At 39.6% G+C, this 23,866-nt stretch overlaps 1 protein-coding gene across 2 annotated transcripts in view; it reads left to right on the forward strand.

The window, feature by feature from the left end:
- cyth3b (cytohesin 3b) overlaps positions 1-23,866 on the forward strand; it is a 48,694-nt gene that overhangs the window by 10,008 nt on the left and 14,820 nt on the right. Inside the window, exons 1-9 of one of the 2 annotated variants that reach the window (XM_042504657.2) lie at positions 6,924-7,424; positions 16,699-16,781; positions 17,439-17,503; positions 18,384-18,450; positions 18,603-18,721; positions 19,185-19,265; positions 19,841-19,953; positions 22,654-22,802; positions 23,270-23,381. In XM_042504657.2, the coding sequence (XP_042360591.1) occupies positions 7,382-7,424; positions 16,699-16,781; positions 17,439-17,503; positions 18,384-18,450; positions 18,603-18,721; positions 19,185-19,265; positions 19,841-19,953; positions 22,654-22,802; positions 23,270-23,381 (832 nt within the window). In that variant the 5' untranslated portion in view covers positions 6,924-7,381. Of the gene's footprint in view, positions 1-6,923; positions 7,425-16,698; positions 16,782-17,438; positions 17,504-18,383; positions 18,451-18,602; positions 18,722-19,184; positions 19,266-19,840; positions 19,954-22,653; positions 22,803-23,269; positions 23,382-23,866 lie in introns of those variants that run through there. The other variant, XM_042504656.2, reaches the window with a different exon arrangement.

Consider the following 23,866-nt stretch of genomic DNA (forward strand, 5'->3'; position numbering starts at 1 on the left):
GACTGTGTAAAGTGATTTACAGTCTAGTGTGTCACCAGGATTTTCTTCTCTCTAACTTAGTATTTTTAAGCTCTTTCTCATCGCCCTGACCCTTGAATTATTAAATTATTTTCTGAGATAGGACAGCTAATATTGCTATAAATGAGGACTGTGACATACAAAATGAATGGCCTTGACAGAGCAGGTCAGGGCTTCAGAATAGTCGACAAGGACATCGATAACCAGGTATTTCTACAAGGACGACGGCAACTACTTGAGGTGTTGTCACCTACCCCCTATTGCTATAAACACACACACACACACACTTTCTCTCCTTGTCTCATAACTCATGATGCATCAATGTCAGTGCTCTCTTAGATTATGATTGTGTATGATTGATAACCTGGTGTGACTGAGTGGGTCACGACCACCACACACACACACACACACACACACACACACACACACACACACACACACACACACACACACACACACACACACACACACACACACACACACACGTAGTGGCCTAAGGATGTCTCAGAGGGTGAATGATTAACAGTGGCTCTCAAGCACAGTTTCCCTCACACATGCATTTAATCTCTTTGCTGACCTCTGTCATGTTGAGTTTCTGTCGAGCAGTCGAGCACATGCACTGCAGCTGACCTTAAAGAAACCTTTTAAGTATTTTTGTCATTTTCACATGATAATGTAATCTGGCCAGACGAATATGTCCATCATTAATCTCCTCACACCTAAACCAATAAATGAGTAATTATTGTTTTTGTCAGTCAGTGATAGTGAAAACATCAGCGGATCTCCACTGCTGAAGCTCCCAGGAGATCTGCGGTTGTCATACATCCCCGCAGGCTGTCAGGAGGCCATGTATGTGCTTAGCTTCACGTGTGTTTCCTGTTTCCCTAAAGTCTTAGAGGAATACTTCATGTGCAAAATGACCACATGTATATCAGTTGCTCACCCCATGTTACTTTCATGAGGAAAACACAACATAGTGCAAATAGGCAAGGGTGTGCATCTCAATAGTGCGCATGCATTCCATTGAGCAGAGTTAGAAGTGTTTTAAATAGTAAGGTTTTAGCGAAAATGCATGTGTTTGTGGAGAACTGAGCATACGACTGGATAAATCAAACTTAGATTAAACTGTGCATGTTGTGCTATAGTTTCTAAACAGATGTTTTAATATACTTTTGCTATTTAATTTACTTTAATTCATTAAGAATGGGCCCTGCGATGGTCTGGCGAACTGTCCAGGGTGTACCCCACCTTCCGCCCGATGACAGCTGGGATTGGCTCCAGCCCCCCCCCGCAACCCTTACGAGGACAAGCAGTTACAGAAAATGACTGACTGACTCATTAAGAATGTCCAGTTTTGGATTCTCCACTCACCATTGATGGGAGAAAAACAAAATTTTTGTCACAAGTTAGATTTATTATGTAACTTAAGTAATTGATACACAATGGTCATTTTGTGGGCGAAGTATTCTTGTAAAGGAAGAGGAAACAGTTGATATTCAAATGTGTAACTTCAAAAACACAGATTTTCCCCTTGTTTCCCCCAAGTATTATTTCATCTATCAGCTGTAGGCTATAAACACAAGGGATTATATGAAGAAATTTAATGTTGTAATGTTTAACGAAATAATGAGTGCAACTACCCACCTAAAATCCTCCTGGCAACAAAGCATGCAGTAACAAGAAAGCTTTTAAATGTTTGCTCATCTTGCACGCACTGATTATGGAGTGATTATTGAGCTAAAAACGTATTAATTAAGCATTGTATCCATGTACTTTTCAGAATTTACCTTGTCGCTTTTACCTGCGACATTGTTTAAATTGTCATACCATATATTGTTATTATCAAAAAATATTGATTATAGACACTTTCAGGGGAGCTGACATGACATGATTCTGCCCATTTTTGACCCTTGCTAAATTGATCTTAAGCAAGTTAAAGCAAAAATAATTGGGTATTGACTGAGTGTTGATGCCATTTCATTCATATTTCCACGGGGAAGGTTCATTGACTCTCAGCTGGTTTTGTTCATTCAGCTAAATAATTTATACATCAACCCTTTCTACCTAAAACAATGCTTCTAACACTACTAATTTGATAAGCATATATGTTTAAAAATAAACATAATTACGCCCAAATTACTTTTACTTACTTACTTTTTTATACAGAGTAATCGGGAAATGTTTTTAATGAACATATCTGCAAATCTTTCTCATCTTTCTCTAACCTTAAAGGTATATTATGTGAGAGTTTTTCTAAGAAGCAATATATACATTCATACAGAAGTAACCACTAGAAGTGTGGCAGTCTTTTTATCCACAGAGACTCTGCCTGTATTTTCTTAGTTTCTTCTCATTTTCTATGTTCGGGACATTCCTGAGCACAGCGTGCAGATTATGGGACTTCAAAAAGATAGCCACCAGGTACCAGGTGCCAGACTGTACACAGCATGCATCCACGAGGAAGCTAATAAAATCATAGACACAGCGCAGATAAGAGAGTATAGTCAGGTGAAATGCCAAGCAGATAAAGCTTGTTTCCAAACTAGAATGAATCTGGGGTTGGCTTTTCCTGGCCGTACTGTTTACATACAGTAGCCGACATTCCTGCATACCTTTAAGAGTGTTTTGGGATGCAGCACGTGAAGCCTGACGTCTGGTGCCTAAAACCTGTTCTTTGTACCCCATCATCAACCCTGAGCACTATTTTGCCACAGTATTTATTTTTTTTTGGAAACAGGGTTGAATTAATTTGACTATTAATACACAAGCTGCACCAGCAAGGTCATCCCTGATGTTTTTTTCATCTACTTCTGAAGAAAAAACAAAAGATGATGCAAGAATCAGAGCTGATGTTTACTTCTAATCAATGCTCAACTGGTGAGTTTTCAGATAAGAGGCTAAAGAAAACCACTCATGTGTGCGGAGGCCCGTGATCTGGAAAACCCCTTTACACGAAACCTGGGAAAGAGTGATGATCTGACCTGAACCGCCCACATATTTTGTGCAACAAAGAAATCCTGGTCCAGGTTTTGACTCTGTTATGAACTCTCTCTCCTCCTCTTCATCCGCCTCCGATCCTTCCTGCTGTCTTGGAATAACAAAAGCAGAAGTGGATCCTGTTTGGCAGCTGGATCGTCTCTTCATCTCTCTCTCTTTCTCTCTGTGTATCGTGTATCTTTGCACTTCTATTTTCCAGATTTAAGACTTGAACCCATTATAAATAGCCTGTGTTACTGCCTCCAATGTCTTCTTTCTTTCTCTGTCTGCAAGTTCTGTTTGTCTGCTCAGGGCCTCCATACCAGACTGTAGGCCGGTGAGACACTCGGTTATTTCCTGTTGTGGAGGTCCTTACAGAGTTCCTGCTAAGAGTTTCTGGAGGACTCATACATTTTTACAGAGTATACAACCTCACTTTTGAGTAGCCTCATTTACACAAAACCTGATGTATTTTCTAAATTAGAGGCTAACAACAAGAAGAACTCAGAACCTTTACTTAAAGGTCACATACTTAAAAATGTCAGATGTCCATGTCTTTTTGAAACTTGACACTTTTTCTGTAAGCTGATGCAGAGTTACCATTGCCCTGACTCTCTTGTTAAAAAGCCTATGGGATTTTCGTTCGATCGACGTTCTGTGGTCCCATTTAACACCAAGTTAATGAATGGGGTATTTACTGATGTATTTTATATTGTAGAATAAAGCATGAAAGTCTCTTAAGGGAAATTGAGGTGTTGAAATGCTAATGAATTTCCGGGTTTTCGGACTCATCCCTGGGGTTCCGCATTTATGGTCAAGTTATTGAAACTCCCAATCCACAGAAAAAAACACACAGAAACCTTTGCCTTTAAACAAGCCATTAGGCTTGTTGTGACATTATACCTACAATATATAAAGGTAGAAACTGCCATTACAGCCATTTCCTGACTGCAGTGTCAGTACAGGGACACCAAGAGCGCAAATGCGCAAGATCTGGAAACACTGACCAATTAGAGCAGACCAAGCTTTTCAATAGCTACAGGCACTAAAATGAAACATTTTAGACAGTGAAAGATTACCAGTATATTTAGGCTGACACTGTGAGAAAGGTAAAGAGTTTTTGCATATTTAAGCATGTAATCATGTTCTAGTAGAAACCCTGTATGGGTGTAAAAATTTGCATAAGATGGGACCTTTAAGTAAAAGTGGCAAAACCACAGTGTAGAAGTACTCTGTTATAAGTAAAAGTAAAGTACACATTTTGCAGAGTAGCCCATGTCAAAATAATATATATTTTATTGTTGGATTATATTTTGGTAACTCTAGGGTGAGTGATCTGGTTATCCTGTGATCAGTTGTACATGCTGGTAGGGAAAGGTGACTTTGTGTGGAGTGCTGATATTATTAAGGAAATAGGGAGCTTTGCTGTCATCACAAGATGACAGCAAAGCAGATCTGACAGAACATTTCTCAGGCCTCAGTTCGGCATGCAAGTGTCCTCAGTAGGTGTAGTATTGAGCAACAGCTGAATCCTTTGTCAATTAAGAAAGGTCTTGTCTAGACAGAGTTTGAGGTTATAAAGAGCATTATGTACAAGATCAAGAGATGAAACAAAGCAGCAATAATCCCAAACATACCTTTACTACTGCTGTCAAGACTATGTATTGGTGAAATGGCAAGCTGTCAAGATCACCATCGTCTTTTCAAAATTTCTTTGCTCTCGCTTTAGGGGGAAAAAAAGCAAAAGACTGAGCAGGATGTAGATTGTGTGATAAGATAAGAAAAGGTCTCAGTTTCTGCAGTCGACGGATGGCTGACAGATATATGGGCTGATCGTTTATCATTTGCAAAACATGCAAAACTATGCCCTAAAGAATGCCTTTAATAAGAAGAATCCAGTACTTTGGTGTTAAGGAAATGACATGTGAGGTTAGATAACAATCATAATGAAAGACTCACAGTTAAACTGTGATTAAGCAAAGATAAAGAAAAAAGGGACCCTGCTGTCAAAACCACTCAACTAATTTGTCTGAGGATTGTGACATATGATGGCCCAAAAATAAACCAATCAGAAGCTGCTTTTTAAATCCAAAGGGGAGAGGAAGTGTTTCTTTCAGAGTGAAATTTGGCAAGCAGTACTTGTTCATGAATAAGTGACTGAGACTAGTGGTGTCTGTGAAGAGACTGTCTTACTTCAAGGGATTGTGTTATAGGGTGTTTGAGGCTTTGAAGAATCAAACGGCTGTGTTGTGTTTGATGTAACCTCTGATTTTTTTGTTGTAATCTAATTTTCATAAAGGCAACATTGTGGAGGATGAGAGCTGACAACAAGTGACTGCTGCAGGCTTTGAAAATATTTAGTAATTTTTAAAAAGGAACAGTTCACCACAAAATGCGAAATACACATTTCGCCTCTTACCTTTCCATCTTACATTTATGGGGAGATGCACACTTCCTTCTGTGCAGTGGTTGGCAGGTGTAATTTGGTGAAAAGAAAATAGTTCCTACATGGATCTGCTCACAACAAGGTCTGTGGATTATTTTGAGTAACCGGGTCATGATTTTTGGAAAGAGACAATGCTGTTGAGTTTTTTAAATGCCTTTTTCTTGTGCTTTGAGCACCACAAGCTGAGTGCCTTCTAGTTGTATTATATTCAAGAGAAGGCAGACAGCACCACAGTCAATCCTGCCAGAACTTGACTGATAAACAGCACTACAGGTAAGAGGAAAACAATGCTTTTATTTTTTTTTAATTTTGGGGTGAACTGTCCCTTTAAGGCTGACAAACATTGGAGTGAGACCTTTTTCTTTAGAGGCTTTTCTGTGATACTATGTGACAAAAACTCACATATCACATGTACTACTCCAATAAAAACATGACAAACATTCATCAACAACATGATATTGCTGTTTCATGCACTCTAGGTGTCTTATATCAGATATTATACAACAAGTGTTGCATCCAAGGACAACAGTGTGGTTTTCACATCAGATGTGTTTACAAGGCTGAAAGACTTAGCAGCTTTAGTCTCTCTTGTAGAGACGTGGGAAGCTGTTGTTGCTCTATCTCTGCAGATGATGGTGAAACTTTGTAACTAATGTTACGTTTTTACTTTTGACAATTGCATTTTACCGATGCTTATTTTAACATGGACCCACAGAAAAATGTCATCCCTGGGACACTCCTTAACTGTAGTGTAGTGGGTTTGTCTTGGTGGGCACAGCTTTTAGGGCTATGCATTTGTCTAGTTAATACCAAAATAGTGAAGCACAAGACCTCAGCTGACCTCCTTCAAAGTGAAATAGCAGGTGAGGTAGTCATCTTTAACAACCTCAAAGATCTTCATTTGGCAGTGAACTGAAACCTACTGTTGCTTGGTTTGGCCGGTCATGAATTTCCACTTCAGACACTGGCTTTACTGACAAAACAAAGACATAAATCATAATTTGTATGCATGTGAATTCAATATTATCAAAGCCAGCATCATGAGGCTAGTGGAAAACCAGCCCAGTGTTGTCTGTCTTTATTGATGTGAAGGAAAAACTTCTGGGAAGATTGTGACCATAATAGATGAGATTTGTGTTCCTCTGTTGTTGGAGCAGAAAAGTGCAGCAAATAAGTATTTATATCTCTAACTTTACTGTTTGATACACTGTATTAAAATTCCTGAGTCACTACTTATGAAAAGGGAGCAGTTACAAATATAATGTTTGCAACAGTATGAAAGTGACTCAGTAAAGTGGACAGTAAGCACTATGGACTGGAGTGGCTGCTACTCCACTCTCATAAAAGTTGTAGCTGATACTCTTTATGTGAGTAGATTGTATTTAAAATGAGTGCTGATATGATATAAAATGCCAGCCAAAACTCCATCATCAGCACAATAACTATCCAGAAGCCTTTATGATGCAAAGATGAGCCTTTTGGTAGTTTGAGGGATGATCCTGGAGAACGATCAACTCTGATCGTTCTCCAGGTGAAATGTGAAAAAGAGCTGATGGAGCTCTGTGTCTGATAAGAAACAAAAGAAGAGAGCAAAAAAATGCAGAGGAATGAATACAAAAGAAGGGATGAGACTGGAGTTGTACAGAGAGCTGGTTGAACCAGACTGGGCGGTTGCAGTAGGAGGAATGTGGGCTATTTCCATACCGCTACTGTCATCTGTCAAGAGGCAGGAACTGTCAAAGTGTGTGTGTTAGTGCTTTGTGTTAGTCTGTGTCTCTGCATGTTTGAGAGCTGTGAGTAGGAGTAACGCCGAGGGGGGAAAAACAATTACTGCACACCTACCAGCCACAACCTAACAAGTACACGAGCGGGAAACAGGCTGCTAAAAGCTCTCACAGCAATACTGACCATCATAAGAACACAGACACCCCTGCTGATGGCATGTCAACCATCATGGGAACTGGAGAGAGAAAAAGGCAATGTGGTATGTATTTTATTCAGTAAATAAAAAAGCTATGATGGGAAAGCTATGATGGGAAAGTGGTTGAATCAGATATAGGCGTCTTATTTACACCTGCAGGAAAGTGTTACATGGACAGTTTATACACTTGATGTGAACTGGTTTGGAGTTTTGTTCGTCAGTTTTACCAACTCTGACACACTTTCTTACATCACTTATAACTCAGCTGTGTATTTGCAGCAACCATGCCACAATCTAGTGTTGCCAGCTTGTGTAAGTGCTCTCTAATTAGCCTGCGGTGGGAACGGCCCTCTGCCCTCCTCATGTTTACAGGGTTGCTATTGTTACGGGAAGACCAGCCCAGAGGTCCTAATCACGGCAGACATCCCCTCCATTGTTACACATCAAGCCTGACAAAAATCAGGAAATGTTTCACTTGCTCTGTTTGTCCCTCTCAAAAGGACAATGCAGGTACTGATGAGTGATGTTTTTAGCCAGGATTTGAGCAAAGTGAGTTTCACTGCTATATATATTTACTACACTGCTGGTTGCAAGTGTTAGCTCATTAATTACAGATCCTAAATGCTTGAACTATTAATGATCAGTTTATTGGACAGATTAGAGTCTTTTGTTGTGGCTGCTGTAGCCTGAAATATGAATAAAACAAACACAGCTGCAAAATGGGCCATATTTTACATCCATCTGTAAGTCTATTTCATATTCTTTTTTTTTCCTCTTTGCTTTCCCTTCAAAGTAGAATTGCACAAAGCAAAGCTGCCTGTGTGTTATCTGTCAAGATCTATGAGAATTGGCAGTGAAACTTTATTAGAGCTGTCATATGGGGGATTCTTTACTTTAAACAGCATTTATTTTGCTCAATTTAAGGTTTATACTTGTATTCTGGGTTTTTATTAGAACATGTTTACATGCTTTAATGTTTAAAAAACACTTAATATTTCTTCTACAGTCTTTGTATTCACCCTTTGTATGATATGCTCCATTTTAGCACCTGTATCTCTCTTTTATTTATTTATTTATTTTTTTAATCTAGCTGAAAACTGATAGAAAAGGGTGGGAGAGAGAAGGGGGATGACACGCAGCAAAGGGCCACAGGTTGGAATCGAACCTGGGCTGCTGCAAAGGACTCAGCCTAATATTGGGTTCACACTCTGCCAGGTGTGCTAGATCTTGACCCAGCGACTGTCTCTTTAAGCTGGCCTCCTGAAAAAGCCCAGTCTGCTCTGATTGTTCAGCATTTCTGGGTCTTCCATATCCACGCTCTCACTCGCTGCGTCTCTGCACCATCATTGCAGTGGGGGGATGACTGTAAAGAAGTAGAGCTTTTATCACCAATAAAAGCTTTTAAACCAAACTCCTCACAACTGGACATGTTGTGTAGCCACATGTAGCAGCGTAGGCTATGAAGAAATAAGTCCCAAGCTGATGCCAGCTTGTAGCCAAAGTAAAAAAAAATGCTGGAAACAGAGTATTCACAATGATCTGAAGCCTGAGGTATTTGCTCGCTCATACACACACACACACACACACACACACACACACACACACACATATACACATATGTATGACGGAAAAAAGGAAAAGCTTGATAGTTCTAATAAAACCTGAGCACCCACATTGACGTAGTGTCATGACTTTCCAAGTTGGCGATTCTGCAGCAAATATAACCTGATACAACAGAGGTATCAGTATGCAAAACCATTCTCTCAAGTGACCTTGACACCAAAGTTATTGGAAAGGCTTGACTGTCTTTAGTCGTCAAAGGCGTTTAGTCATTTGACTCTGCAATCTGCCAATAAAGGCCTGTTGGTCACGTGAATCAAATCACAATCTCTCCAATATCTACAGAAGCACTTGACGGTAAAAACAAAGGTCTTGCTGTCTGGACTGTGGACTGGAGCAGGGCAGTGATGCATTATTCAAGAGCCTGAGTAGTTTTCAGTTGATTGGGGTCTAATGGTTCATCCACAAACTGGGCAGCAGTTCTAACATATGGGTCAGCACATCTGCTGACGCTATGCTAAAGACAAGCATTTATAGTTTAGTATACAGTTGTCGAGACAGTGATCAGTGACTCCAACAAAGAATGCCATTGAGCTTAAACAGAAAAAGACTCTGTTATCAGTGACGTGAATAATTTGCATGTGATCTTATTTCCTTTCTGTGACCCTATGACTGTCTAGAGCAGGGCGAGTTTCAGTTAGAATGGAGTCATGAGATCTCACCACTAATGATATACCATCTGTAACCTAAACTGACAATGACTTAGGCCTACTGTAAGACGAGGAGTGATTTGATCAAGTTTTCCTACTTTGTGAAAATGTTTCACTTACTGCATTTTATTATTAAAATACTTAAGATTAGACTTAGATGTCAGTCAGGATCAACAACTGTGTTTCTTTTACAGGGCAGCCAAACAAACTGTAATCTCTCAAGTTGCATTGTTTTGAAGGAATAAAATTAAACATTTGCATTTTTTTCCACCATACTGTGAGTGACTACACTCAGATTTCATGCTGCACAGGAAAAAGAGTTGTATATCTTGATTACAACTTGAACATTTGCTGGTTTTCTGATTGCTAACAGCTCATTGGAATTGTTCCTTCTTGTTTCATTACTCCCTGCATTTTTTTACCCTGACAAGAACTACCAAATATGACCTTCTCTCAATTTGTAGATGCATCAGCACTACCCTTAGTGACAAAACACATAATATTTCCTGTCATGATAAAAGCCACTCTGTAGTTCACCTGTTGAAGGCTTGTAGTATGAAGAAGTATCAGAAGAAAATGTTCAGTTTGCATTAGCAGTGACAGATACAGCTCTGATGCAGTGATTGCTAAACAGGGAAGCATCTATGAACAAGATAGAAATACAAGCAGTAACTTTACAATATTCACAATTTCCTTGAAATTGCTAGTTCATGTGAAGGCGATTTGAATCCAGTGCAGGACTGGTGGACTCTGCCACCATTATAAAATCTATTGAACGTCACCATCATGACATACACATACTTAGTGTACTACTAAATTCAATCTTGTATCACTTGGATGATAATGGCGTACAGTCCTTCAGGCCTGTTGTGTTATCGACTTATTGTACAATATATGAACCTGACCTTGATCACCAACATTTTAGCCAACATGATGCCTGAATAAACAGCAGGGTCCTCCCCGCCATTAAAAGCAATTTACACAATTCTCCTTTATTTTATTTCCACTCATGCTTACTTGCACAAATCCGAACAAAATTAAAACAACACTTAAAAGACAATACAGCATAGCTCACCAGTAGCCTGCAGCTGCACTTTTGGAGTGGAAGTTGCATAGTCCTGATAGTCGTGAGCTTGCCAACCCCTGACAACAAGTCAAAAATTGTTTATAATTTTAAACTCCTTAATCATTATCCATTTGTCATAAGAGGCATAGCTTGTTTTTTGTTAGTAGTTGGTAAGTACTATAATTTCTTATATATACTTTGTTGTACATATTAACAGGTGTAAATTACTTTTTTTTTCATTTTCAGCTATGATATTATCAGTACACCAGTGGCAAAAAATTAGCAAATGGTCAAAATGACAATAATATCCTTTATCACAGTTGTTTCTTGGACAATATATCCTCCAACAACAGGCCTACAGTCCTGAAATGCTACCATGTCTTTGTTGCCTCAGCAGCACATTGATGATGATGACCCGACTGGTTACGGTTGATCAGGAGACAAGAGCTCAAAGTAATTGTGAGATTGGAGAGAGGAAGTTACAAACTCAGTGACCTTTCCTTTAAAAACATATGGACGTTGTGTCTTTTGGAAAAAAAACTTGAGCACAGTGGCAGTTACTCATCCTTGCATGCTTTAAGACTGATGGGGGTATGAAAAGGCTAAGCATGCAAGTTTGAACTATTATGATGATATATTGATTGTTTCTGGAACAGCAGCCCCCTAAGTCATAATATGAAAAGGCTGAGTAGTGTTGCATTGGTAATCTATGTGGCAGTGCCTGGGGTTAAGCATGTAGCGTTTGTATATAACCTAATATGGATTTTTTGCAAGAGAACTACTCACACACATATAAACACACACTCACAGATTCCTAGACTTTCATGCATAATGCATCAGATGTCCAGCCTCGGCTGTACAGTAGTAGTTGTCCCCACAATGATATCCGATTACTCTGCTTTTCCTGATGCTATGGTAAACGCACAGCGGGGGAATTGTTACCCAAAACAGATTCAGTCTCGTCAGACAATCTGTCCCATTCTCCGGTCCAGGCGAGCTCTTTCAGCCAGAGTAGGAGGGATGGAGGAGTTTTTTTGCGCATTATAGACGTAGGTTGCCTGCAGGGTCTCTTTGCTCCACAATTACTGCTTTATGAGGCTGTTTAACTGAAGCCAAGGAGAGAGCAACGGAGGCAGAGAGTGTGAAGATGTCTGGTGTGCCGGTATCTGTTCGTACATCACTTTTCAGTCTCTCCCTTTCTTTGCTGTTTGGCATTGAAAGCATCCTTTTGTGTCTTTTGTTTCTTTCACATGCAGACGTTGCTTCTTTACAACTTCTCTCTCTTTTTATCCACTTAAGACCCCACAGACTATTTACTGGGGTCCATTATTACAAACTCACGTTGCACGGACAAGCGAAAATCAACAGAAATTTCTTATAAGTTTCTTATAAGATGTTTTGTCTCCCTAAAAGTCACAAGTACTTGATGATGTATTGCAAGAAAAAGTGTGTAAAATGAGGTACACACGATGAAGAATGATGAAAAGCTCCATAAACAGTTACCAAATGGACCTTGTAATGAAACTGTTTAGTCAGCTACTGTTTTAGGTAAGAATTGATTTTTTAATTTTTTTTTTATTATTATATATATTAAAAGATTTATTAAATATATATTTTTAAAATACAAATGCAAAAAGTGAAGCAAATTTGGGTGTTGGTTTATTTCCTGGTTCTTTTTTTTAAATTCATTTTCTTTGTCTTGACTCTGGACGTTTATGAAGTAGATTAGGGCCTTATATTCAACCAAAGACAAAATCTTGGACTGAAATTTGACCTACTCCTTAATCAAGTAAATGGTCAATGGGGGCAAAATAGCTGCACATTTTCCCTAGATCAACTAAATCTGCCACAGTGCACTGAGTACACTCTACCTGGTGCTGTTATGTGTCCACCGAAGGGCTTTCACAGGGCTTGACAATAAAGCCTGCCAGTGGCAAGTAAACTGTGTGTTTGGGGAAGTTGAATGCCTCATGCTGTTGTCCAAATGAGCAAGTGTAAAACAAATTTAATGTCTAATGTAATGTTGAGGGATGAGTAAACGCGTAACTGGTACGAATACTTTTTATGAGTACATATATCATCTGATAAAATACTATCAATATCCATACTTGTGATGTAGTAAAATCCTTATTTAGGTATCTGTATTCAATTTCTTACCCTTGTTATAAAAAATGATCTGAAGCTTAATTCTGAGATTGTTCTTTAAATTGTTTTCTAATGAATAATGAATATAATGACCTCTGATCAACCCAGATCAATTTCAGGCTAAAACAACGACTTCTGTTAACGTCCTGCCCATTTCCAGTTTAAGTCCCACCCACTTACAGTTTAAATCCCACCCATTCCCAATAGAGATACAGACACAGATTATGATGTACTCGCTTTTCCCTAGTAATGTTATTTGAATGAACTGTGTACTGTATCGCTGATGTGGAGCTTATCTACCTGAGCTGCGTGCGCATATCTGTCTCACCACTAAGCATTTATCAGGACTGATGAGAAAGCTGTGACACACTAAAGACGGTATCTCGACGATGTTGTATACGAACATAACGTTACTAATGTTAATTATCTCTGTAATGCTGGCTGTGAGAGATTTACTTCGCTTTGCCCAGAAGCTAAGCTGACATCATGCTGCTCCAGCAAGGATTTCAGTGCAACGGTATCCCTTTCAGAAGCTTTGTAATTCAACTTTGAACTGCCGTGTCTTTTTGGAGACATCGATAGTGATAAATCTGACACTAAATATTGTAGGTGATTATTTATCAGTTTTTCTGATTGAATATGCGAGTTGAAAAATGTTCAATGTCTAATTGTAAAACGCTGTGCTTGTCACTGTCACATTTTTTTACCAAGCCATCCAATCACAGTAAAAGAATGACAGCAATAAATACCACAAAGACCAAATGTCACACGCAATTGCTTAGTGACAGTAACAATACAATACAAAGTAATACTTTGGTGGACACAGGGGCTTATTAAATTAATACCAGCGATTTTCAACCAATGAGAATTCCTGACGGACCAGAGCAAATCAACCAATCAATCGATCAGCCGTCCAGAAGATGTAGATTCATAAAGCTCCCAACAAATAGGTGTTTAATTGCATCTTTCTACTTACTTTGTATGCAAAAGGGCCACCTATAGAATTTGCTTTCTGTTTAATCTGACCACATTTAGGAGGAAAAGATTAAAAAAAAAAGAATAAAAAGCAAATTAAAATAAGGGGAAAACAAAGCCCTCTGCAGACATCGAAATCATCCACCGATACAGTCCCAACAACCTCTATGGCCACGAGGCAAAAATTACAAAAAGCTAATATAATTGCAGTCTTACAGTTTACAATAAATACAGGATTGAACTAAATCAGCAGCAGCAGTCTATACTGCCATTAAGAGCATTTACACTCAACACTTCCAGAACAATAACCTTTTTTTTATATCTTAACAAATTAAAAGTAAGTCATCATCATTTAAATGCGCATAGTTTTTTAGACATGGTATTTATACCCAATTAGCATCTTTTTAAGTTTCGTATATTGGCTCCGTTTCTATCTCTCTCTGCCTAGAAGTTGTTCGATACTATGTGAGCATCATTGTGTCAGAGAGAAATGATCACAGAGCCATCTGGATCTCTGCTCTCTTGACTGGCTGCTCGTCTGTGATAACATGAGCTCCAAGCCCTCAGAACGTAATAACCTAATAGTCCACACTGCCTCTGTCACTTTGTCTTACAGAACAGGACTGAGGAGAGGGGAGGATTTAAAGAGTGTGAGAGAGAGATGCAGCAGATAAATAAAGAGAAGAAGAAATAACTTTACTTTTCTTTCTCCATTATTTACAGTCAAAGGGGAAACAACGGGGAGGGGGGGGTCTGAAATGCAAAGCTGCTTAGCGGTATGATTCAGTTGGGGGATTTGAATCTGCACTCACCCCCACTTCAAGCACTGGGGTGGAGGCGGACAAAGAGAAAGATAGAGGGGGAGTGTGTGCATGTGTGTGTGTGTGTGTGTGTGAGAAACAGCGTAGGAGAAGCACAATCTGGTATAGCTCCATGTGAAAATGACCTACTTCCTGTCAGCTCATTCTCAAATGGATTGCTGTTTTCTGATGTATTGGAGGAGAGAGGGGGAGGTCCTCCGAGGGGTCTGTGGGGGGAGAAGTTGACGTGGCACGGTTAAATGAAAGATAAGGAGGTGGTTCTTGGGGACCCATGGTGTAGAATAAAATGTGTGTGAATTGTGAATCCTACATGCATGGCGTGCATATTGTGTACTCGTGTGTATACAGTGTTTGCTCATGCAGCACAACATGCATGTTGCGTGATGTGCCTCGCGCTCTCTCTCTCTCTGCAGTGATAATTACCCCCCAAATGACGGCCCGACGAGAGTTGACTATCAGAAAGCCAATATTTGAGGGGGCAGGCCTCACCAGATGCTCAGTGGTCGCTGTGTGTGTGTGTGTGTGTGTGTGTGTGTGTGTGTGTGTGTGTGTGTGTGTGTGTGTGTGTGTGTGTGTGCATGTGTCAAACACCCGGGATGTTATTTATGGAACTGATATGCTTTCCAAAAGGGAAGTTTCCGTGGTTTTAATTTGGTGTAGAAAAAAATTCTCATGAGAAACGTCTTCCTTATCAGTGGCTTTTGTGTAATCTACATCTAACACCTGCTATTTATTCTACATACATAACACTGTCAATACCATAAAGAGGCACTGTGTAAACGTGGGAACTTGATTTGCGAAATATAGACCAGAAGAAGCCATTTGCCTGGATAACATACCTTTTAAAAACAGTTTTTTTCTAGCTTGTTATATGCAGTCTTTCAACTGTTCTGTTTGACTGTATTGTAGGGCTGTACCTGACTCAGAATTATGCCAGTCTCCACTGATTTGCCCTGAATACTGAATTATTTGTTTTGTTTTCCATACAAACTTTTAAAGTCTAAAAAAAACAGAGACTGTATCTTAATAACTTGCTGTCAGATGTAAATCCCTCACTTCCTCACCTTACTGTACGGTCTCTCTCTCTCTCTCTGTGTCGCTACCTGTGCATGTCTGCATGTCCGCAACTGCAAAGTGTTAACATGAAATTCAAGACCACTCACTAAATCTGGCTACCAAAATGTCCCCAAAAGTACACTGCACAGAAAAAAAATGACGGCTGAATTTAAGGCAATCTCAGTCAACAGAGGGTCTCTGACTGATAATTTGAGTCTTTGACTTTCAAGAAGCAGCCCCACTTTATTGTTTATTTATTCTGTCTTAATATGATCAATATGATCAGCACTTTTCTCTGAATTTTAAAAAAGTCCAACCATGAAAGTAACCAATGTCCTTTAGATGACATATGTCATTCTGTCAGTGTGTCAGCCTGTGAGACATTTTTTTCCTACCCTATAAATTACGCAGGAACCATCATGCAGGAGTAGGGCAGATTTGACCTATAATATTACACATTTTCATGCTTACTACATTCCAAAGACTTTGCACTCCCTACAATGTGATTATCTGTTCCAGTTGAAACGTTAGTCTCTCAAAGAGAAACTGGGCGCTAGTCAAAGTATTAAAAGATACTATGTAAGTACTTCAAACTTTCCCAAGTGTTAAGTAATTGCTAAAGGAATTCAGCAATGTATTATAATTGTAATATTTTGCAACTGGATGAGTGAGTAATCCAAACTGCCATGGGACAAGACATGTATGGAAAAAAGACTTAAAGTGTGAATAGAGAAAAATAAATAAACGTACCAAGTTCACCTTTAAAAAAGATATCTGAGAGTGTATGAACTCCTGTCTGTTAGTGTATTAATTTAGGTCATGATGAGTAACGTCATTTGGGGCTGGATTCACTGAACAGGTATGCAGTGGCAGGCTTAATCCCTGTGACTCTGACTGGCTGGTCGGACAGTGAATTAATTTAATCCATCCTCATAACCCTGCCCCTCCCTCTCTCCGTCACTCACACATGCTCTTTCATTTTCCCTTCTCTCTGTATTTTCCAGTACCTGAGGACCTGTCTTTGGAGGAAAGAGATGAGCTGTCGAACATACGCCGCAGGAAAAAAGAGCTTCTTGATGATATTGAAGTGAGTAACAATCCCGGGATGATGATTCCATTTCCTCCAACAATAGAAAGATCTAGTAATTAGGGCTCGTCAATGTGATCAAAACATATACAGTAATAAGCAAATTGCAAAGCGCTGGCATGTAAGATGACTTGTGCGTTGAGTGTTGATTTGTTTCATGTGTGATTTTATTTTGCGTAGAGTTACCAATATTGTAAAATGACCATATATATAAAAAGTACAGCAATTGAGCGGTTCCTGTCATCCTCCAACTGTGCACCATCTAATAAAGACATGTCCTGTTAAAGCTTAAGTTGGTAACTTTAATAAAAAACTAACTTGACGTTTCCACAAATGCCATTGGAAGCACAAGGAGGGTAAACATGATTTTTTTAAGAGATTATCTTTATGATGTATTACTGTCAGGATGTAGTGACAGTTTTTGTAAATGTAACAAAAACTTTTTTTAAATAAAAGTTACATCTTGAAGATAATCCTATTAATATTATATAATATTACATTTTAACCATGTAGCCCAGCTCTAACTATAACAAAACCTGGCATTATGCTGTGATCCATGCTGTTTGTCTTTTTTGTTAAAATCATTTTTTTTAAAAACCAATTGTAGTATATGGAATAGATAGTGAGTGAGTCGTGTTCTGATTTTCTTCTCTGCAGCGGCTGAAGTTTGAGATTGCAGAGGTAATGACTGAGATCGAGCAGCTAACCTGTGTGGGTGAAAGGTAAGTTCCTTTTTTTTCCCTAACTCATTAATTGTTTCAAAGCTGCAAGTAATGATTGTTTTAATTGTTGATTATTCCGCATATTATTTTCTTTTTTTTTCAACCAATCTGACGTTTTGAAAGAAAAAATGACCCCATCCTCATATTTAATGAGCTGCAACCAATTAATGTTTGGCATGTTCGCTGAACTTAATGATTAATCACAACTTAATTTATTTTTCTGCAAGGTGACGTATCGATTCATTGACTTATAGTTTTAGGATGAGGTAATTCTTTCTTTTACTTTTTCTGCTCTGTAGAGCCTTTCAGTCATGTTGTCGCTTCAGCCGTGTGCCTCACACCTGTCGTCGTGTGTGTGTGTCTGTGTGTGTTAATCCCTATTTGTTTGAGGAGTGAAGCAGGACAGTCCCTCGACTAAACATTAAGTAAACAGTCTGTATTCAGAGGCTGTAATTTGATTGGTTGATGAGGTGGAGTGAGGCCGTGTGTGTGTGTGTGTGTGTGTGTGTGTGTGTGTCTCAGGTGCAGCTGGCAACGGGGCTCAAGCTATTCTAGTCACACAGGAAGCAGAGGGAGCAATATACACAAAGGTGGAGATTTCCCTGTAGGGCTCATGCAAAATGTGTTTTGAGGAAGGGGGACAACTGCTTATGCACAAGTACAGTACAGGTGATAGTCACATGCGGCTCTGCTTTGTGTATTTCCAGTTGTTTTAGGTTAAACCCCGTGTACACTCACGAGTTATATAAACGTAAACAAAGTTTCACCGTGTCCTGGACGAACCCATCCCAAACTGACCTACTGTACAAACACAGCAGCCTGGAGACAACACCACACCCTTAACTGTCACATGATGGATGTTTCTGTGTTTTCATTGCAGTAAAACCACGCAAAGAAACAAACAGATCGCCATGGGGAGGAAGAAGTTCAACATGGACCCTAAAAAGGTCAAAACTTGCCTTAAACTGATTGTTTGTCAGGATAAATAACACTGTTACTGAACTGCACTTTTATGATTTAAACGAAAATTTAAAACATCCAACAGGTTTATTAGACCAAAAAGGTATCACTGTGCACTCCTTTTTTTTTTTTTAAACAGGGGATCCAGTTTCTTCTTGAGAACGATCTTCTCCAGAACACCCCAGAGGACATCGCACAGTTCCTCTACAAAGGCGAGGGGCTTAACAAAACAGTCATCGGGGACTACTTAGGGGAACGGTGAGCTCTCTGGTTTTCCCTCTGTTTTCACTCCACCTTTCTTTTTCCTCTCCCCATCTCTCTGTCAGATCTGCACTGCACTGCACTTAGACAAGGGCATAAAGCCCCAGGAAATTGGTGGTCTGGATTTACGGAGCAGAGCAGCGACAGGCGACAGTGCCAGTAAAATAACCGAGCGGACATGTGGTTCTTATCGAAGGAAAATCAATGGGGACAGAACTGTCAAAACAACAGCAATTTCATGCTGCCTGCAAATACAGTGGCTTTCTGTCTGAAACTGGTGCTTTGCATTCACTTTTCACCTTGACCCCCAAAATGCGTGAAATTGTCACTTTTTTTTTTTTTTTTTTTACACATTTCAGAGATGAATCCTGCGTTAAAAGTCTAATGTCTGTTTTTCCTGTTACTGTTTGACAGTGTAAATACTTAAACATGTGTGACATGTGACCCTCCTCTCCTCCAGGGATGATTTTAACATTAAAGTCCTCCAGGCGTTTGTGGAGCTTCATGAGTTTGCAGACCTCAACCTCGTACAAGCCTTAAGGTGAGTTAACAACCAATAACAGCACTGTGTTTAAGAAATGGGGTCTATTTTTGTGTGTGTGTGTGTGTGTGTGTGTGTGTGTGTGTGTGTGTGTGTGTGTGTGTGTGTGTGTGTTCCTACAGGTGCAGTGAGAAGATGATATACAATTCAGGATGTCCAGTTTGAGTTATAGTACATACTTTACGGCAGTAAAGACTAATCAAACATCAAACAAACTGTATTGTGGTCTATAATACTATGAGGGAGGATTTTATGTTTTTCATGTTTTTTTGTTCTGATTACAGTGTTTAAGAGTTTCTTTAGGAGCGTCAGTAAAAGCAATTCTTGTTTACTCAGGTTTGATGATTGTCACGATTCATGTTTATAACGTTTTTCTAACTCTAAAAGCCTTCCAAGTGAGGCTGTCTTCATGTATTTCGTAGTGTCTTTCCTTTCTTAATGATAATGTAAAAAAAAAAGACGTATGAGACGTATAATAGGGTTTGTATTTCTTAGAGAATATCTTGTGATAAACATTTGCTTCAATATTTCATGATCTGTCATTCAGTTTTCTCTCTCTTTCTCCGCTGTTGTAGGCAGTTTCTGTGGAGCTTCAGACTTCCTGGCGAAGCCCAGAAAATTGATCGTATGATGGAGGCATTTGCCTCCAGGTACTGCCAATGCAATCCTGGCGTCTTCCAGTCCACAGGTACCACACACACACAAACACACACACACTGCAGCAGACATATGAGTCAGACTCAGCCAGACAGTCCTGGACAGATAATATGGGCCAGCCAGACCACCTCAGCCTCAGATCAATATTTCTGGCTGTCTGTCTTCCCTCATTAGACATCTGGGCCTTTTCAGGCTGTATAAATCTTAAGTGACCACGATCCCTGAAGATTTTTCCCAAAGGATCAACGAATATGACCACTTTCTGATTAAATAGAGGTTTGCGCTCAGAAAATCAGAAAGTTTCCCACCATACTTAGCAGCTTCCTCACTAATCGTTGTGTAATCATGACTTGTGTCTCCAGCAGTGATAATGAAATTGATCACCGGTCAATGGTGGTCATTAGTGCAGTCTTGGCCCATTGCACATCGTCTGCTGTTTTTGTGTTAACCGAGCAAGTGCCGAGGAGGACGCAGGTGACAGCTCAGGTCATGAATATTGATGTGGTGCAGTGGTGACACACCCAGACTTACTTATTGGTCATCTCTCAGGACCGGAGCACTCAGGGTTGTAAATTATAGTGCAGAGGATGTTGACTGGGACAGTTAGTGTGTGGATGGATGAGGTGGAGGGTGGTTAGCAGGAGTTATGATGTGGAGTTGCAAGAGCATTAGATCAAGGTTTTGTGTGTGTGTGTGTGTGTGTGTGTGTGTGTGTGTAAGGGCTCCACAATACAAGGAAATTATGAGATGAGTGATAATGTATCTCATCGATAATATTACTTAAAATAAAAAAAACAATAAATGTGCTCAGTTCTTGCTGAGACTTGCACAGCACCTGTGTTTGTGTATACAGGTAGATATAATTATATTTACTTGGGAGGAGCTATAGTGTTTATACGTGAACAAACTGAAATCTACTCTGTACATTTAGTACTACTTGACTTAAGTGTGGATTTCTTCTCTGCTCTGATCGCCAACAACACTATCAGGTCTCAGCGCAACTACTGTCACTCTCTCTCAGTTGACCACACACTCGCTACTCATTTTCTAAAGGAGCTACGCTACTCTTGCAACACGAGTCATCACTCTTGGGGCTTTCCACACAATCATTTATTTGTGAATTAATTTTCTATTTTTGGAGCTAGACCATTTCATTCAGAGCGCTGTTGAAAAATATATGCAGTTCCGTTCTTCAGAGCACCACATTCCTGGAGCGCAGAGTGTAAGCTGGTCAGAGATGGAGCATCACGAAGCCAGGCACAATTAAAGTGAAGCTTAACAGTTCTTTAATTCATATAGATATGAGATTGCTTTGTTTTTTTTTTAGAGCAATAGTGCTCTTAATGTTGTTCATAGTTTTTCCAATGAAACTGGCATCCCATGGGAACCATGCACCCAGTGGTCCAGTACTGGGTCTAAAAGTTTGCTTTCACTCATTTCTGCAGCAGCTGCTCCTCTCATCCCACAATCAAATCTGGTAAGCTCTGATCAATCCACCCTCAAACTGATCAATTGATCAATTCTCCACCCTGAGACTCAAACTCAACAAACTGCTGCTGGGGTAAAAAATAAAGTATTCTGCCTATACTGCATTCAATAACTGGCAAAAACCTCTGAAATCAAACAGGGGATGCATAATAATCACAATAAGACACACACACCAACCCCCCAGAATAAGAGTCTACCGCCACACATAGACTTTTATTCTGTGGGAAACACTGTTTTTTGACCCAGTCGTATGTTTTTTTGCCAAGACACAATAAATGCTCTTTGTGTATCAACTCGTATGTTGTTTTAGGATTGAGTGACATTTCATCTATGAAAGTAAACAAGCCAGCCTTTGTCTTTTTTTGCACTGTGCGCTACTGGTAGGAACAAAGACACAGACAGAGTAGGGGGAGTCTCAGAGAGCAGAGCAGAAGTAGTATTGATGCTGGCTTGCTCACTTTTTTGAGCACTGGCCTGTTTGGGCAACTTACTGTTCATAATTACTGGCGTGATGTAACTTCTTACTGGCCACAAGCCATCCGGTCGTCCTTATTGTTGTACATAGTGAGGGCTCTGTCCGAAAGAGTTAACAGCATGGCCCACATTAAACAAAATAGCGCCTACAGACAAAATGTAATTTGATATGTTGTTAACTGTATTTAAGGTGCAATATTGCAGTCTTTAAAGATGCGTTTATCGTGCAAGTTGATATCACAATGACGATAAAGAATGGTGTATTGTGCGCCCCGTGTGTGTGTGTGTGTGTGTGTGTGTGTGTGTGTGTGTGTGTGTGTGTGTGTGTGTGTGTGTGTGTGTGTGTGTGTGTGTGTGTGTGTGTTCAAAGGCCCAGATGAGAGCGCAATGTGCCCCAGAATATGGGGCTCTTTGTTGATTAAATTCTCTTTTTATTAGAAAGAGTATTAAATAGATGTGGTGGGAAAATCAGTTGATGGATTCCTGTCTAATTAATCACAAATCATGTGCTGTCATCTCAATATCATTTTATCATTTTTGGAATTTTACAAAGAAAATGTTTGAAATGCAAACAAATGAATGATCTTCATCTAGCCTTTATATTATAAAATCAATGATTTAAGATAGACCTCGTGAAAAAAGATCAGTAATTGTAATAATTTACACACTAATCCATGAACTCCAAGCAAGAAAACGTGTTCTTACACAGAGAGATGTGTGCTTGTATTTTATGGTTTCAGTGACAAACACTGTGTAATTACCTCCACAGACACCTGCTACGTCCTATCATTTGCCATCATTATGCTGAACACAAGCCTGCACAATCCCAATGTCAGAGACAAGCCCCCTGTGGAGCGCTTCATCTCCATGAACAGAGGGATCAATGAGGGGGGAGACCTCCCAGAGGAGCTACTCAGGGTGAGAGCTTTGACTTTATTAGTTTGTTAGGTATGACAAATGTATCCAAGGAAGTGTGCGTGGAGAGAGAAACGTCTTGGAATTTCTGCACCAAGCAGAGTCACGCTTCACTAATTGAGATATTGCTGCTCAGCAGAATTAGATCCTCTCCCTAGATACTTATGCTAATAATCTTTTGCGATCTCTCAAAGAAAAATTCAAAAAAGCAAGTTGATCTACCCACATACTATAGGCTGACGTCTTTACCAAAGTGCCCTTGGCTTATTTTAAGAAACAAACGACACTTTGTCAGCTCCCAGAGTTATCGAGGTATGAATCATTGTCTCTCACTTTCCGACATTTAAATAGAATTTGTCAATGTTTTGTTAATGTATCGTTAATCTGAAGGTAGGAGGTACTGAAAATGGCAATGTGAGCTTTTCTGTTTCATAATGTTCCTTTCCCTATTGTTTTAATTCTCTGTCCAGAATCTATACGACAGCATCAAGAGCGAACCCTTTAAGATCCCTGAGGATGATGGAAATGACCTGACGCACACATTCTTCAACCCAGACAGAGAGGGCTGGCTGCTTAAATTAGGTTAGTGTGTGTGTGTGTGTGTCTGCACATTTCCCTTGCTGAGGGTATGCAAGACATCCTGGATAACTTTATTTGGTTACCCTCCCACTTATCCTCGCTACAACTGTGGCTTTATTCTCACAGGCGAGTGCGAACAAGAGGACAGAGTGAGGTTAATATCATTCGTGCTCTCTCACTTGATGCTAAGGTATCATGTTTTAGACGCAGTGAACTTGAACAGATCACCAGAATATTTCTTAGTTTATTGTCTTTTTGATAGGGGCAGGTACAGTATACATAGACAGGGGCATCACAATGAGAGGAAAATTGGGACCGATTACATCGGGCCCTAATGGGAGGAAGGGCCCTGGGAAGGCCTGGAAAGAAAAGTTCTATTTGTTTGCAATATTTTATTAAGTAATTTAATAAATTAGTAATTAGTGCTATAACTAAATTAAAAGTGGCTAAACAAATTGACTGAACTTTGTATAAAACAAATAGTGGAA

Source organism: Plectropomus leopardus, chromosome 18 (genome assembly GCF_026936395.1).
Source record: "Plectropomus leopardus strain MGB_pleo_1.0 chromosome 18, ASM2693639v1, whole genome shotgun sequence".
Lineage (NCBI taxonomy): Eukaryota > Metazoa > Chordata > Actinopteri > Perciformes > Serranidae > Plectropomus > Plectropomus leopardus.